This window comes from Apteryx rowi, unplaced genomic scaffold (assembly GCF_003343035.1).
Source record: "Apteryx rowi isolate R43461 unplaced genomic scaffold, aptRow1 scaffold_27, whole genome shotgun sequence".
NCBI classification, from domain to species: Eukaryota; Metazoa; Chordata; class Aves; order Apterygiformes; family Apterygidae; genus Apteryx; species Apteryx rowi.
Window position 1 is genome coordinate 466,137 of NW_020449085.1, and position 13,734 is coordinate 479,870.

Sequence of the window (13,734 nt, forward strand, 5' to 3'; positions counted from 1 at the left end):
GTGCTAACCCCTTCCCATCCCATCTTCCAGGCACTAGACGGGTGTTCAGGGCTTTCCAGCGGGACTGCTGGAGACAGCTTTGCTCCCCCAGCGATGGCAGGAGCCATGCACGCTCCTGGCATGCTCGGCTCGTCGAGCGGCCGGTCAGAGCCAGCTGGGCTCTTTCGCCATCACTAAATTTAGACCCGCAGACCCCCTCCTCGGTGCTATCAGTTCCCATCGCCAGGCAATCCCTCGTTCCCACCCCCTCGCTTCTCGTCCTCCACCTCCTCTGAGGGGACAGGAAGTTCCCACACGGACTCGCGGGCCCCGGGCGGGCTGGGAGCGGACGCTTTCACACGGGACGGCAGCGTGGCTGGACCCCCTGAGGACACCGGGGTCCTCCTGGCCACCGGCCGGCCCTGCCTTGCCGCCCCCATCACTTCACCGCTGGGGAAGAGGCCGCAGCCTCCGGTTGCCTCGCTGTGCTGGCCGCAAGCCAGACCCGAGGGCCGTGGTGGCGCTGGTTCCTCTCATCAGCCGGCCGGGATGCCGTGGGGCATTTGCTGGCTGGCCAACAACGGGTTCATTGGGCTTGTGCCCTGCTCAGGTGCTTCATGGGCTGCCAGGGTGGAAAGGGAAGTGGCCGGGGAAGGGGCTGTGACCCGCTGGGGTGAGGGAAGGCAACGGGGAGCAAGCCGGGGACACATCTCCTCCACGTTGCTCACTGCATCCAGACCTCAAGAGTTTGTCCTTTATTTTAGCAAACTGAAGCCATGTAAAAGCCGTATAAAAGGTTTATTCCTGCTTGGCTGCGCTATTTAAAATAAAAGATATTGCTGACCCTGCCTCTGCCCGGAGAACATAGTCCCAAGAGCTTGAAATCCTGGCTGGTGAGACGTTAAAGGAATGGGATGCTGAGTGCGGCTGTTCACCATACGGGAAAGCCCAACTCCCAGGCGGGTGAAAAAAAAACGCTCGTTGTGAAAGAGTGACCCCAACCGTCTCGCTGGAAGGAAACCGCTCCCTCCGCGTCTCAGCCCGTGCGACACAGGACAGCCCGAGCCGATATTCCCAGGGCGCAGCGAGGCATCACAAAACCGCTGCGGGGAGACGCAAGACAGGAGCAAAAGTTACAGGGTGTTGTAAAACAGCAACGCTCCAGGCTCCTTCCCGGCGACCTTCCGCCAGCGCCTGCTCAGCGTCCGGCAGGTCAGGCAACGCAGCCCCGTGTGCTGCTCCAGCAGCAGCTCAGCAGTGGCGGGGGACGGAGGCCGGCGCGGGAAGGGCTGCAGGGCAGTGGCGAGAGTAATCCCTTTTTGCCTTAAGATATTTTCAACCCCCCCCCCCCCAATTTCAGGTGTTAGCAGTTGAGGTTTATATGCGTGTGATCCTGCTGTTCTCTCTCTCCATTTCTGGCGGCAGCAGCGGTGAGACACAGAGCCTGGGACGTGCCGGCACCTCTCCGGGAGCGGGAGCCCTCCTGGCCCATTCCTGCCACCTGCGCCCCTACGCAGCCACAGGAAGATCACGCAAGGGTTGATAAAAAGGAAGAAAAGGCAGCCCCTGGTGGGAACATATGGGATGAACGAGCAAAGGAGGAACAAAAAGACAAGCTAAGGCAGTTTGGTGTCGTACCATACCGGAGGAGGTGGCAAATGACAGTCGCTGGGGCTGCCCACGTATGGCGCAGAGGGAGCAGAGCGGCAGCGCGACCACGGGGCGAAGACAGGGCGCAGGTTTCGTCCCCAGGACAACCCACCCCGCACCGTCCCCCTCCCGCAGCAGGGCACGGGGAACGCAGATCCCTCAGCTTCGTCTTCATGCCTGGATTTAGCCCGTCGCAGCCCAGTTCCGATGCCTTCGGCGGCAGACGCAGGCCGGCTGGTGATGCCCAGTGAAATCTCAAGCGGGGCTGATTGCAGGCAACCGGCACCTCCATCCCACGCAGGTCCCGGGAAGGAGGGGCAGCTCCTCTGCTTCACCCCGTCGCAGCCCTCCCGCCGCCCGCCTGCCGTCTGCTCCCCTCGGGCGGATGCAAGCTGGACGGCCCCGAGGCAGAAGGGTCCCCACGGCAGGTCGGGCTCAGCACCAGCAGGGGAGCGTTACCCACCAGTTTGCTCCATACTGGGTCCCAGAACATCCCTAGTCCCGGCCAAGTGGAGAGGGAGCTGCAAGAGGCAAGACCGGAGCAGTACTACCCCCCTCCTTCAAAATTTTGGAGTTTTCAGGGCAATGAGAAAAGCACTAAAAATGCAAAAATGCAAATTTTTCTTTCCTGGAAACCTACACCGTCCGTACCTGGCACGGTCCCGCTGCCCACCGCAGCCCTGCCGCCCGGCACCCTGGAAGAAGCGCCCGTCTTGCAGCGAGGCTGGCCAGGGCCCAGCCGCCGCGGAGCCGTACGGCGCCGTACGTGTGAGAGCACACCGCCATCCCGTGGCTGTGCCGGCCCCGCACAGGGCCCCACCGCTCCCGGCCAAGGTGCCTGCCACCCCAGCACCCCTGCGCCCCCAGCACCCCTACGCCGCCGGGCCCGCTGCCCACGGGCTCGCAGAGGGGGGCAAACCCAGCTTCAGGCTGCAAAGCCCCCGTTTTTCACCCTGTCTCCGACAGCGATTTCTCCTTAAAAATTCCCTACATGCATTTTGCCTTCACTTCACGCCCTTTACTGTTCCCTTTGGCTTCCTCTTCCCCACCAGCCCTTTTCCAAGCAAACTGCCCTCCCTCTTCCCAAATAACGCCCCCCTCCACGCATGAATCAAGCCCCGGTATCCGGACTGGTGTGAGAAAAGCGAGATGGAAATGCCCAAAGCAAAATAGTTCAGATGGTGCTGCACCGAATATTTCCTAAAAAACGCGGGGACGCGAGGCGAAGCGTGCCCACCAGGGCCCCGCACAGGGATACGCATGGGGCACCGCTGTGCCCACAGTCCTGGCGGTCTTATGGCTGGACAAGTGCCACAGGAATTCCCGGGAGAGATCTGGGGGGTGAGCAACTCCCAAGCACAGCATTTTAGATCAACCGAAAACAGAATCCGGCAAGTAGTTTCCCTTTAAAAAAAAATCGCTGGAAGAGTCGAAAGCTGCACTTTGACATTTCCCAAGTGCTTGGAGGTTCTGGCGTTCAGAAGAGGCTGTTCGCCTAATAAAAATGAGGGAACTACTGAAAGCCACAAGAGACATTTCAGCTGGTCCATAACAACCTGCCCCTTCGCCTGGCTTCATGCACCGCCCGGCGCCAGCTCGCACGGGGGGAATGGCTGGTGTGAGCTGGGAACGGTGCAAAGAGGGGTGCTGAGCACCCACCTGGGGGTGCTGGCTGAACCTAGCGGGGTGGCAGATGTGCTGGCAGTAGCTCAAGCAGCAATGTGTTTTCCTCACCAAGCCCGGCCGCCGGTGCAAGCCACGCTCTGGCGAGGGGCACGTGAGAGCCGTGACGCAAGCCGCGCTCGGGTGAGTGACGCGTGGGTCTGTCCCCGCACGGCGCCGGCCCGCGCCAGGCCGTGCGCCCGGGGCGGCGGCGCGCATGCCCCGTGCATCGCAGAGCGCCGCTTCCTGCGGCTCCTCGTGTCGTTTGTGCTTCCTCGCCTGGCGGAGCAGAGGGAGAAGGCCAGGGCACTGCTTTTGGCTCCCGCCGCTGCTCAGCCTCCTGTCCTCAGGCCGGTTCCCACGACCTGCTGCACTTCCTGCAACTCCTGGCCAGTGGACGCGATGGCGGAAGTGCCGCGATCCAGGCGGAACGAGCGCCAAGAGCGGCCGAGAGCCAGCCCCAGCCTGGGAACGGCCTCTGTGCGGGGTTCCCCCCAAGGCTGCCACCACCAGCCGGGACACCTGGGGCAGGATCCACTCACAACCCTGAATTGATCCGTCTCCTACCCAACTTGTCTGCAGATGCCCTGGGAGAGCAGGGACGCCTGATTGCGCCCACCAGGAGCATGGATTAGGACAGAGAAGACTCAAGGCTGCTCTGGTCTCAGCTAATTTCTCCTGGGCATCAAGAGCAGGGCTGATCTCCGAGCAGAGCTGCTACATGACATTTTGCAGAACTGCGGGTTGGTGCTAACACAGCCCCCGCGCTGCCTGTGACGGAGCAAGGCCGCCGAGCAGGCACCCCGCGCAGTGTGCACCGTGCGCGAGGTTTCCAGCGTTGGCTCCAGCCCAAACCCACTTCCTCCCGCTCCCGAAGCACAGGCTGAAGAGGGCACTCCAGGAGGCGGATGCTGGTGCTGCTGGTTTTGCGCAACCACGTCAGCCGTTCCCATCCTTACTTCCAGGGACGTGCGGGAGGAGGCAGGGAGCAGGGACGCTTTCCCAGGTCAGGCTCAGATCCTGGAGCAGATGTCTATTTGCACACTGCGGATCAGAGCTGCTGTTGGCAGCTGTCTTAGAAACGTTACATGCTGCCGATCAAGCAACATATAGCAAGGTATAGCCACCCGAAATGCAAATCCAAAGGATCCAAGCCACAGCTTCCCCTTGGACAGACTTCATCAGTCCCTTCCACAGTATGGCAAGCTTTCCTACCAGCTAATATTGTCTGTCCTGAGTCTATTATGCCATCTCCAGTGGGTGTAATTCCTTTATCCATACACTAAGCACATGTATGAGCTCCAGCCAGTAGTAGCATCATGAGTACATGGTGGCATGTAGCTTTTGGCACAGTGTTTGGGAATGTCCCCCTCAACACATCCTCCATGCAGGCATCTTGTGCAGCTCTTTATCAGCCTTTTCAGGGACTACATCAACCAGGTCATGAATCCATTACTTTGCTGTTTAATGGGCATATTCTCAAGCTCCTTCTTGCATCTGTCGCACAACATGTAGATTCCATCTTTCCCGAGCTCAGGTTTTCTCGGCTGTTAGAGACAGAGCCCCAAGGACTGCAGGCTGCCCCTATAAAAGAAGACAGTGGCGTTGCAGCCCAGCCCTGTGCCTGATTTGGGTCACCCCTCTGAAGGGAAGAGGTCTTTGGAAACATTTTCTAGCTGTGGGCTCTTGAAGAAAAGGCATTTGGTTTCTCAGGGACTCAGCTTAGTGGCTGAGCTCAGTGGCCTGAGGCCCCAGGATGAATCCAGCCAGAAACACCTGCAAAACAAAGGTGTTTCTGCCCCAAATCCGGAGCAAAGCTGTTCAGAGCTCAGAGAGGCCCTTTTCCTGTTTGCCCCTCACTTCTTTCCTCTCTCCATTCTTTGCGCAAAGCTTTGTTCAAATAACATTTCCCTGGAACAAGGAGAACTGCAAGGTAATCACTATGGAAAAGTTTTGGCGTCTGAACATGTTCTGGGCTGAAAAATCCTCACCAGTTTTCCATTCCCCTTCGAACAATGCTAGAAAACAATGTGCAGCACACACCCCCGCGGAGAACCCACGAGCAAGAGCGCTCACACGAGCCAGGGCCGGCGCTGCACGCCAGACGGAGGCAGGCAGAGGCACACACGAACGCCGCTTCAGACGCCTGCGAATATTCGCAGGCGCTTTTCAAACGAAGGCAATGCGCAGATCAGCCTCTCCCCCCTCGCAGGCGCAAAGTCTTTCCGACTGTTTTTCCATCTCCTACACGCACATCCCACCCTGCTTGCTATGTCCACGCAGTGACAAGTCCCAAAAGGGGGTGCAGTCGTATTCGCAAGGAAAAAAACAGAGCCACGCGTCTATCATAAAAGGCAACTACATGAGAACCACAGATTTTACTTCCTTTCTACCATCTACAGGTGATCTATCTTTTCAGTAAAGCTAGGAGGTTTTGAGTCTTTTGGAGATAGTGCAGGCCTTGGTTGTGAAAGAGTTCGCGGCATTTTTCTCATTCTTATCACACACTGCTAAGTTAAACTTTCAACTCATCCAGAACACGAGACGTATCTCCCTCCCTCCATGCCTAAGCAGCAATTTCTGGGGTTGTTTCAAATAAAGAATGTAATTTTATAAAAGCAATTTCAATCGCAGCTAACGTATAACACAACTTTGAAACACTAGGGAAAGGCATATTTTGGTGGTTTTGAAACAGCCAATAAAAAAGAAGAGATTCCTAAGTTTATATCATACAAATCAATTTAGCTATCCATGCTTTGAATAAACAATTTACCTGGAGCACTTGGAAAAATATCAATTAAAACACAAAGAAGCATAAACTTCTAGGAGACAAGCACCTACGCTCAGTCACACTAAAAATGTCCAGGCAGGGTATGGTTTTAGCAGTAACTGGAAAATATTAGAGAGCTCATCTCCAGAAAATCAGCAACTTCAGGGTTATCAGAGCCCTGGCTTGAGGTTAGCATACTGTGGCTGCAAACCGGGAGTCAGAAGTCACGTTTTGACACCCAGACTGTGAGCAAAGCACACAGATTTGCAGAGTAATTTTCTTCCATCAGCCCTTTGCCTCCTCTGACAAATGATCTGGAGGGATAACACCCAGGCAGCCTCAGCAGGGAGCCCCAAGCAATTTCCCTGAGCCTGCAAATTCCTGCAGGGCCACAAAAACATGAGCTTTATGAGTACAAGCGCACAGGAACGGAAGCACACTAAACAGAAGCCTTGCACACGCAGAGCCACAGAAGAGCCAATTCCAAACACGCAGGCTTGGGGTTTTGCAGAGATCGGTTCCCCGAATCCACATGGCAAAGTCTGTGTGTGCGTGCACAGCACGGAAAGGGAGGAACAGCGTTACCTTTTCTGGAGCACCCCGCAGGATGGGACAGGGGTAGGACTAGATTTTAGGATTACCTGGATACCAGACCTCGACTGAGGCCTCTGAACGATCCAGTTCATTAGAACAGGCCCAGGCACATTGTTATGGGGGTGTAGAATTGAGAAGAACAAAATTATTAGAGCAAATAGGGTGGGTGTTTTGCCTGGACAGGTCCTTCAGCTCCTTGGCTTTTTACTTCCAACAGCTTCACCTCCAGCTCGAGAGGTGTCAGCAAACAGGCACTTTGCAGCCATGAGCAGGCTAAGTCTGCTTATACCTATATAAGCGATAGACGTATTGCAAATGCTTCTGCTTCACTGCATGAATCCCACCGTAGGCCCAAGGAAGACAATCACTGTGCAGCTGCCTGCGTTAACCTAGTAATCTGGCATTTTGGATAATCGGCATTTGAGCCCCAAATTACATTTCCAGGGTTAAGCCCGGCTGCTGTGCTGCTAAGCCAACGGGAGAGCAAGGTTTCCCATGCTGACACCGCTCTGCCAGTGCCACATAACCACTGCACACCCTCTGCTTAGAGAGTTTTGAGATAACGCTTGTTACATTTAAGGATTATAGATTTGCAGGGACTCCACGTGTCCCTTGCTATCTGAGATTTCTTACTTTATGGCATAGCCACACGTTAATACAAATGAAACAAAATAAGCTCCCCCAAGGCATAGTTCTAAATTCTCATCCTCTGGGATTTCTAAGACCCCTAGAGGAGCATCGCTTGAATACTGAGAAATTCAATGTGCAGATGCAAGGCTGTGTTTTAATTTTGATATTGTGCTTGTAATGTTCAGTCAGCTTGTGGCCTTAAAAACTGCCTCCGAGGTGGCTTTTGGCTGGACCAGCAGTGGCTCCCATCATCACTGTGCCCTTTCGCCCCAATATACAGCTCAGACACCCTTTCACACAAACCCATTTTCACACACTGGGAACATATCCTGACCCCCAAAATACACACGCTGAAGTAAAATCAGCTTCAGAGACTGTCTTGCTGTGCCGATACGCAGCAAGAGCATGCAGCAGATGTGCCTGATTGCGCCTAAGTTTTGACAGCCCTGTTAGAAACACCTCCAGCTCCGTTCATCCTATTTTCGTGCAGTGTCTAAATGGGGCCCGGACAACGACACCCTGCAGGTACCTCTTCTTCTCCAGGGACAACAAGGGGAGCAGCTTGTTACCAACTCACATGCAGATGACTAAAGTGAGGTGAAATGAAGCCTGCCATGCCTGCGTTAAATGAACGAGGGAGCAGAGATATGCCAGAAAGGATGAGCTCATTTTAAAAATAATTGAAAGAGCTTTTACAAAAATCAATACGAAGACCTAGTTGGATTCAGCTGGGCAATGTGCAGGAGCAAGACACCTCCTTACATCCGTGTATGCTGTTATTGCCCATGTTGTGCCCACCAGCCTTTTTACCTTCTAACAAAAACAGTTTTCGCTTCATGCCAATGAGCATGAAATAAAAATAGGCAACTTGCATGACGTTAGAAGGCACACGCACAGTTCTGTATGTGGAGGAACATGTTCCTGGGTTTATATTTTAAACACAATATTTAGCTTTCCAAATGCCCCCTTTTCCCAAGCAGGTCTCTGGTAATGCTTCAAAGCACCCCTCCCTCTTCATTATCAATTTTTCCTCAGACTTTCACCTGAGGTTCCTTTCGATTTCTCAGTGCCACCAACCAAACCCTGCACCAGGAGGCTTTGGCCATATCCTGGAGCACGACTGACTCCAAAAGCAGCCAAGGAACAGGGGCTCCAGGCACAGAGTGGGGATGCAGAGACACCACTGAGCAGAAGCTACAGGCAGGCTGGGCCTCCTTGTGCCTCAGAGGAAAGAGAGGCAGGGAAACGCATGGAAGTATTTATTTCGATTAACAGAGAAGTGACCTCCTGAGCTAATTCCCATTCGGGAGGTGCTGCTCCCCAGAGTTATGCTGTGAGTTCGCTTTCTTGCCAGCTGACAGCACTCGGCTGACGCAGTCTCAAGCTGGGAGCTACATTCCTGAACTTCGCACCTACTTGTTCTTGTCTTTGCTGTAGGGTTTGTATTTCACGGCTTACTTTTTCCATTACACCCCATTCCCAGGTTTTGTTATGCCAGGAGATCATGGGCGGAGAGACCATCTTTTTCCAGTATTTGCTGCTAAAACCCTGCCTGCCTTTCCAAGGCAACCCTTCCTGACACTCTGTGCCTGGAGGAACAGCAGATTCGTTAGGGATTCACTCTGGCATGTTTTTTTCAGTACCATCTCACTCCAGCACCATTCTATCAATTCAAGTGGAGCCCTCTCTAGTGTCCGCAAAGCTCTTGGGGCTGGCCCAGGGATCTTCCTGGAGCGTGAGGCTAATCAGTGACATACGAGACCAGGCCGCAAAGCACACGGACCCATCTCGTGGTGGGCCACCATGTCACGTCACCGTCTCTCATCCCCCTGACACCATCCAGCTCATTCCATCCCCGCAAACCCAAAATTTGTGCTGCATGGTAACACCTTCATTTGGTGCTGATGCACAATCCCACCGGCATGAAAAGGATAATGCCTCTTCACTACACGGCAGAGGGAAGTCATGCCTTACCATGATTTCTATGTTCTTTTTTCTGTCTATGCCCTGGTTCAAGGCCTCAAGATGCACCAGTATCTGGCTTAAAGCTCAGCACACTCTGAAACAATGTGTTCCTTGACCTGCTTTTCTCTCATCACTAATTCACTGCTAGCAGATTTTCAACTTAGCTCATGCATGAGCTCTGCAGTGGCAGCACTTAATGGCTAAATAACAAATTCTGACAAAGCTCATTTAAAAAAAAAAGATGTGGATGTCAGTAATGTGCCTTAAATCTGACCCCCAACACCAGGCAGGTCTGCCAGAGAATCAACTTCTCATGGGAATACAGAGGCCAGCAGAACACTGCATCAGTATGACTTGGGATGAACACATTCTTTTTGTTATGGACATGAAGCAGATAGGAGACACAGGTTAGTAGAGCTAAATTCAACAAATTAAACAATAAAAATCCACCTCTCAGATGGACACCCACATGAAAACTTTGAGATGTGATTCCAGCCTCACAGCCTTATAAATTGACTGGCTTTAGTGAAGTTATCCACGGCTCTTTCAGAAACACAGGAAGCCAAAATCAGGTGTCAGGAACACTCATGGTGCTGCTACAGTTGTAACACGATACAGACATGTCGGCACAGGAAGACCAACCTGGCAGCTGTGCTGAGAGGACTGAGGTATGAAAACAAAATTCCCTTGCAGTGGGTTTTTTGTTTTGTGCTGTTTTGGTTTTTTTGTAGCAAAACAAGAGCCTAACTTAGAAAAAGAGCAATCACGGAATCAGGGATGAAAAGGCTGCCGTTGAAAACATCATTATTTTCCTGTATACATGTTCTACCCTAAAAAGCTCTGAATGACACATTTCTATAGAGGTTTTTAAATAACTACAGGGTATTAATTACTTGTAAAGTTACCAACCTTTTTCTATCTTTATTTTGAAACTTCTGTTTGGAAATGTTTTCCTTTAGGCAACACCTTTCAAACACAGCCAGCTATACAATGCTGTTATAGGTACTGAGTCCACCAGCTCCAGCTGGATGTGGCCTCCCTCGCACATCCCCGAGCTGGCTGCAGCTTCATTCCAGCTGCGAGGAGGAGGAGGGCACAGCTGACAGAAGGGTAAACCATACTAGATGGGAAGGGAAAGGCTACAGCCCCCCACTTCTATGGTTCATCCGCCCCTGCATTAGAGATGTTTTTCTTATTTGAGCTGCTGCATCTCTGCAAGGTCAGCAAGAGACCCTGTGACTGCATTGCCATGGAGCCGGTCAGAGAGGGTGAACTCGCTTCTGGCCGTTTCTCACACAAATGCAAAGACAGCACGGCCAGGACTGCAGCCAAGGAAGAGCACAGAGCAAATGTTCAAGAGATGGCCCGTCCCACAGGGATCCCGCTTTCCTCCTCCGCTCTGAACATCTGGACAGCGTTTCTGCCGTCAGTCCCATGTGCAAGACGGCTTTGACCAAGGGGTTGCCCTCCTGTCATCTTGTCCTCTCCTGTCTCCATTTAGCGTCGTTTGTCTCACAGTCAGGCAGCTCCTTGAGGCTGGGGCTACCTTTGAATTTGTGTCTGCCCAGCCCCAACACAGCGGGAACCCAGTCCTGTGGGTGGTCACCAGCACCACGTGCAGACAAGCTCTAGTTCTGCATTTCTCCTCTGGGGAAAATTATATCGCCTTTCTCTGTAGGATCTACTGATGGAAAGTATTGTTTAAGAGCTACATAGTCTGTTGTTGATCATAATAATTAATGAGAATAATTTAGGAGATGCATAGCTAGTGCTTGCAAGCCTCTAAAATATAAAGGTTGCGGACATCATCAGTTCCATGTCTGTAATTTGGAATAACTAATCTGACAACCATCACAGCAAACAGCAATGTTATTCAGAGATGCTAACGCTACCTCAGATCGGTTGTAGCGTAAATAGCATTTCTAGGCCAGGAGTGGACATGGCAGAACTTGCTAGAGCTCTGCTGGATTGCAGCACAGGGTCCCACGACTGAAATAACACATATAGCTCTCAGAGCTCAGAAACTGCCTGCAAAATGCTTTTATTCGGGGTGAAACAAGGCACAGCCTGATTTTGAACTGAAGCTCATTTTTAGGCATCTCTCTGGATAGACTGCAGTCGCTAACAGCAGGCCTGCCCCATGCACTCTCCCTCGGAGACAGGAACCAAGTAGAAGTGCAACTTTTTGGCTTTTGAAAGCAGTGGGGGAAACTGTGACAATGCCCGGCAGAGCATCACTGCTGTTACAGTACAGGCAGCAAATACACAGCAGGCAACAACGGACAGCAGAAATTCACGTCTGTGAATGGGAGAACTAAATCAGCGCGTGGCCTTGGAGAGAAGGTAAAAGGAAAGCCTTCAACGCTACGAGTGCTACAAATACCGTTGCCAGGTTACAAGTGCCTAAGTAGCGAACAGGCATGGCTCGCTCTCTGCTATAATAAGGAGTCCAAGCAGCAAAATTCATTGCTCTGCAAAATACTTGGCTGTCCTAGAGATGCTGGGGGATTACAGACTTGTGCGTGCTTGCCAGGATCTCGCGGACGGCAGGAGTCAGAGCAGAGCTGCTACACCCCTGTTTAGCTTCTGTGTCTTGTTTTCTGGGTTCATCATCTGTCAGTCAAGAGATAGGTGTCCTCTTCAGAGCTGTCACCCCTGCTCAGAGCCTGTCCTGATGAGGTCAGCGGAAGAAAGGAAAAAAGCTGCTAGCTGAACTCCACTAGCAGCAATACAGAGCTCTAACACTGACCCTAGAAGGCTCAATTGCCATTCCCAGCCTCACATGGTATCTCTGTGCCACCCACAAATTGTAATGCTACAGCTCTTTTCATTGGCAAAATGAGGATGGAAATAAGTAACAGCCCGTTTCTCTGAGCAGGGTAATTGCCTTCCCTCTTCTATGCATGGCAAAACCGAGGTACAGAGCAATTAAGCAACATGACGGCTGCTCCCAGACTTCAGTAATGAGACAAGGGATATCAGCAACCTTTCACTCCTTGCTTCAAGCCCTAGACGAGACCAAGCTTAGGAGCCTTTTCACTATTAGGTCTTCCCACCACACAGCTGCACTGCTGCTCCTTCAGAGCGCCCACCACCCCCACCAACACCCCTTTCCAACAGGCATGCACAGGCAGAGCCGCCCAAACCAGAGGCACCTCAGCAAAGCATTTGAGAGCTGCAAGTAGCAGCGAGAGAACTTGTGCTTAGCAAACTTTCCTTGGCAGAGCTGGGGACATGGAGTGACACGCAATAAAACGCTTCCCAAGGGGATACAAAAATAATATCGCGTACATTCCAGCTTCCCGAACAACAATCGCCTGAGAAGCAGGCACTGTGGGAAAGTCTCAGCTCGCTTTTCCTGGGTAATATAAATAGAATTACGGCTGCAAGCAGAACTTTAAACGCGGAGGAAGGGGGAAAGGCCATTTAATGGGCTCTGTTTGAACTTGGACTTTGGCAGGATTCCAGCTTTCTACAGAGCAGCTGGTCACTTCCTGCCAAATGAACGTGAGTGTTGCTACGCTGGGAACCAGGAGGCCAAACCAAGCCTGTCAGATCCATGAGCCCGCCGGGTGTGGTGTGCCTTGGTCTGCCAGGCACATCGGAGCACTCACGCCAGGTCAGACCAGGCCCATACGTCCTCCTCATCTCTACAACCCCAAACGCCTCTGTCACTGCCTTTCCCTTATGAATATGCTGCTCAGCGTAAGACCCCACACAACTTTGCTGTTATCCACGTGTTCATTAAGTCTCTTCCTTATTTGAGCTCCTACTCGTTTGCTTGTATGTCTGGGTCATTAGCCTGCAGTTCCTCAGAGCAGCTGTTAAACATCAGGACCACATTTTAAGCAGGACATTTTACACCACAGCCAGCATTTTGGTGATGCTGCGTGTAGGGATACCACCTGCGCCCAGCAGTTCATTACCGTTCACTTCGTCACTTTGGTCTCTAACCTCTTCTCACCGCCATTTCAACGGGAGACAAATCCTCCAAAAAGCCACCCCTAAAAAGCCTTCCATGTAAGAACCCCCCAGGCTCTTCCATGGCAAAGAGGGAAGTAGAAACACCCAATTTGCCTGTGGCAGCGTGATCACTTCTTATAATTTCTTGCATTTTCTGCCTGCTCATCAGCTGTACAAACCCTGTGGCACACTCCCCACTCGCGACATGCTTGCAAAAAGCTTTATTTTTAGCTTTCAGGCCTGCTGCCCGTTGCTCCTAGAGCCTGCCTCACTGGCTTTGTGCATCGCTGTGAGGAACAGCGGGTGCCTCGAGCATCGAGGCCCGCCACATGCACACATCACACTCGCTCAGGCAGTGCCGGCAGCCCTGCGGGAAGCAGACAGCGAGGCAGCCCTGCGGGGCAGCCCGCCCAGGCCACTGCCTGGGGCGCAGGCCGGCTCCGGCCCCCTCGGCGGGGCCGCCCGTGCCCAACGGCCGTCAACGGTCGGCGCTGAGGCGCCAGCAGCAGGCAGCGCGTGCC

At 52.9% G+C, this 13,734-nt stretch overlaps 1 protein-coding gene across 1 annotated transcript in view; it reads left to right on the forward strand.

The window, feature by feature from the left end:
- Positions 1-3,693: 3,693 nt before the first annotated feature.
- Positions 3,694-13,734, forward strand: part of OAZ2 (ornithine decarboxylase antizyme 2) — a 25,307-nt gene continuing 15,266 nt past the window's right edge. The window contains 1 exon segment of the mRNA XM_026068358.1: positions 3,694-3,771. Within this exon segment, the coding sequence (XP_025924143.1) occupies positions 3,694-3,771 (78 nt within the window).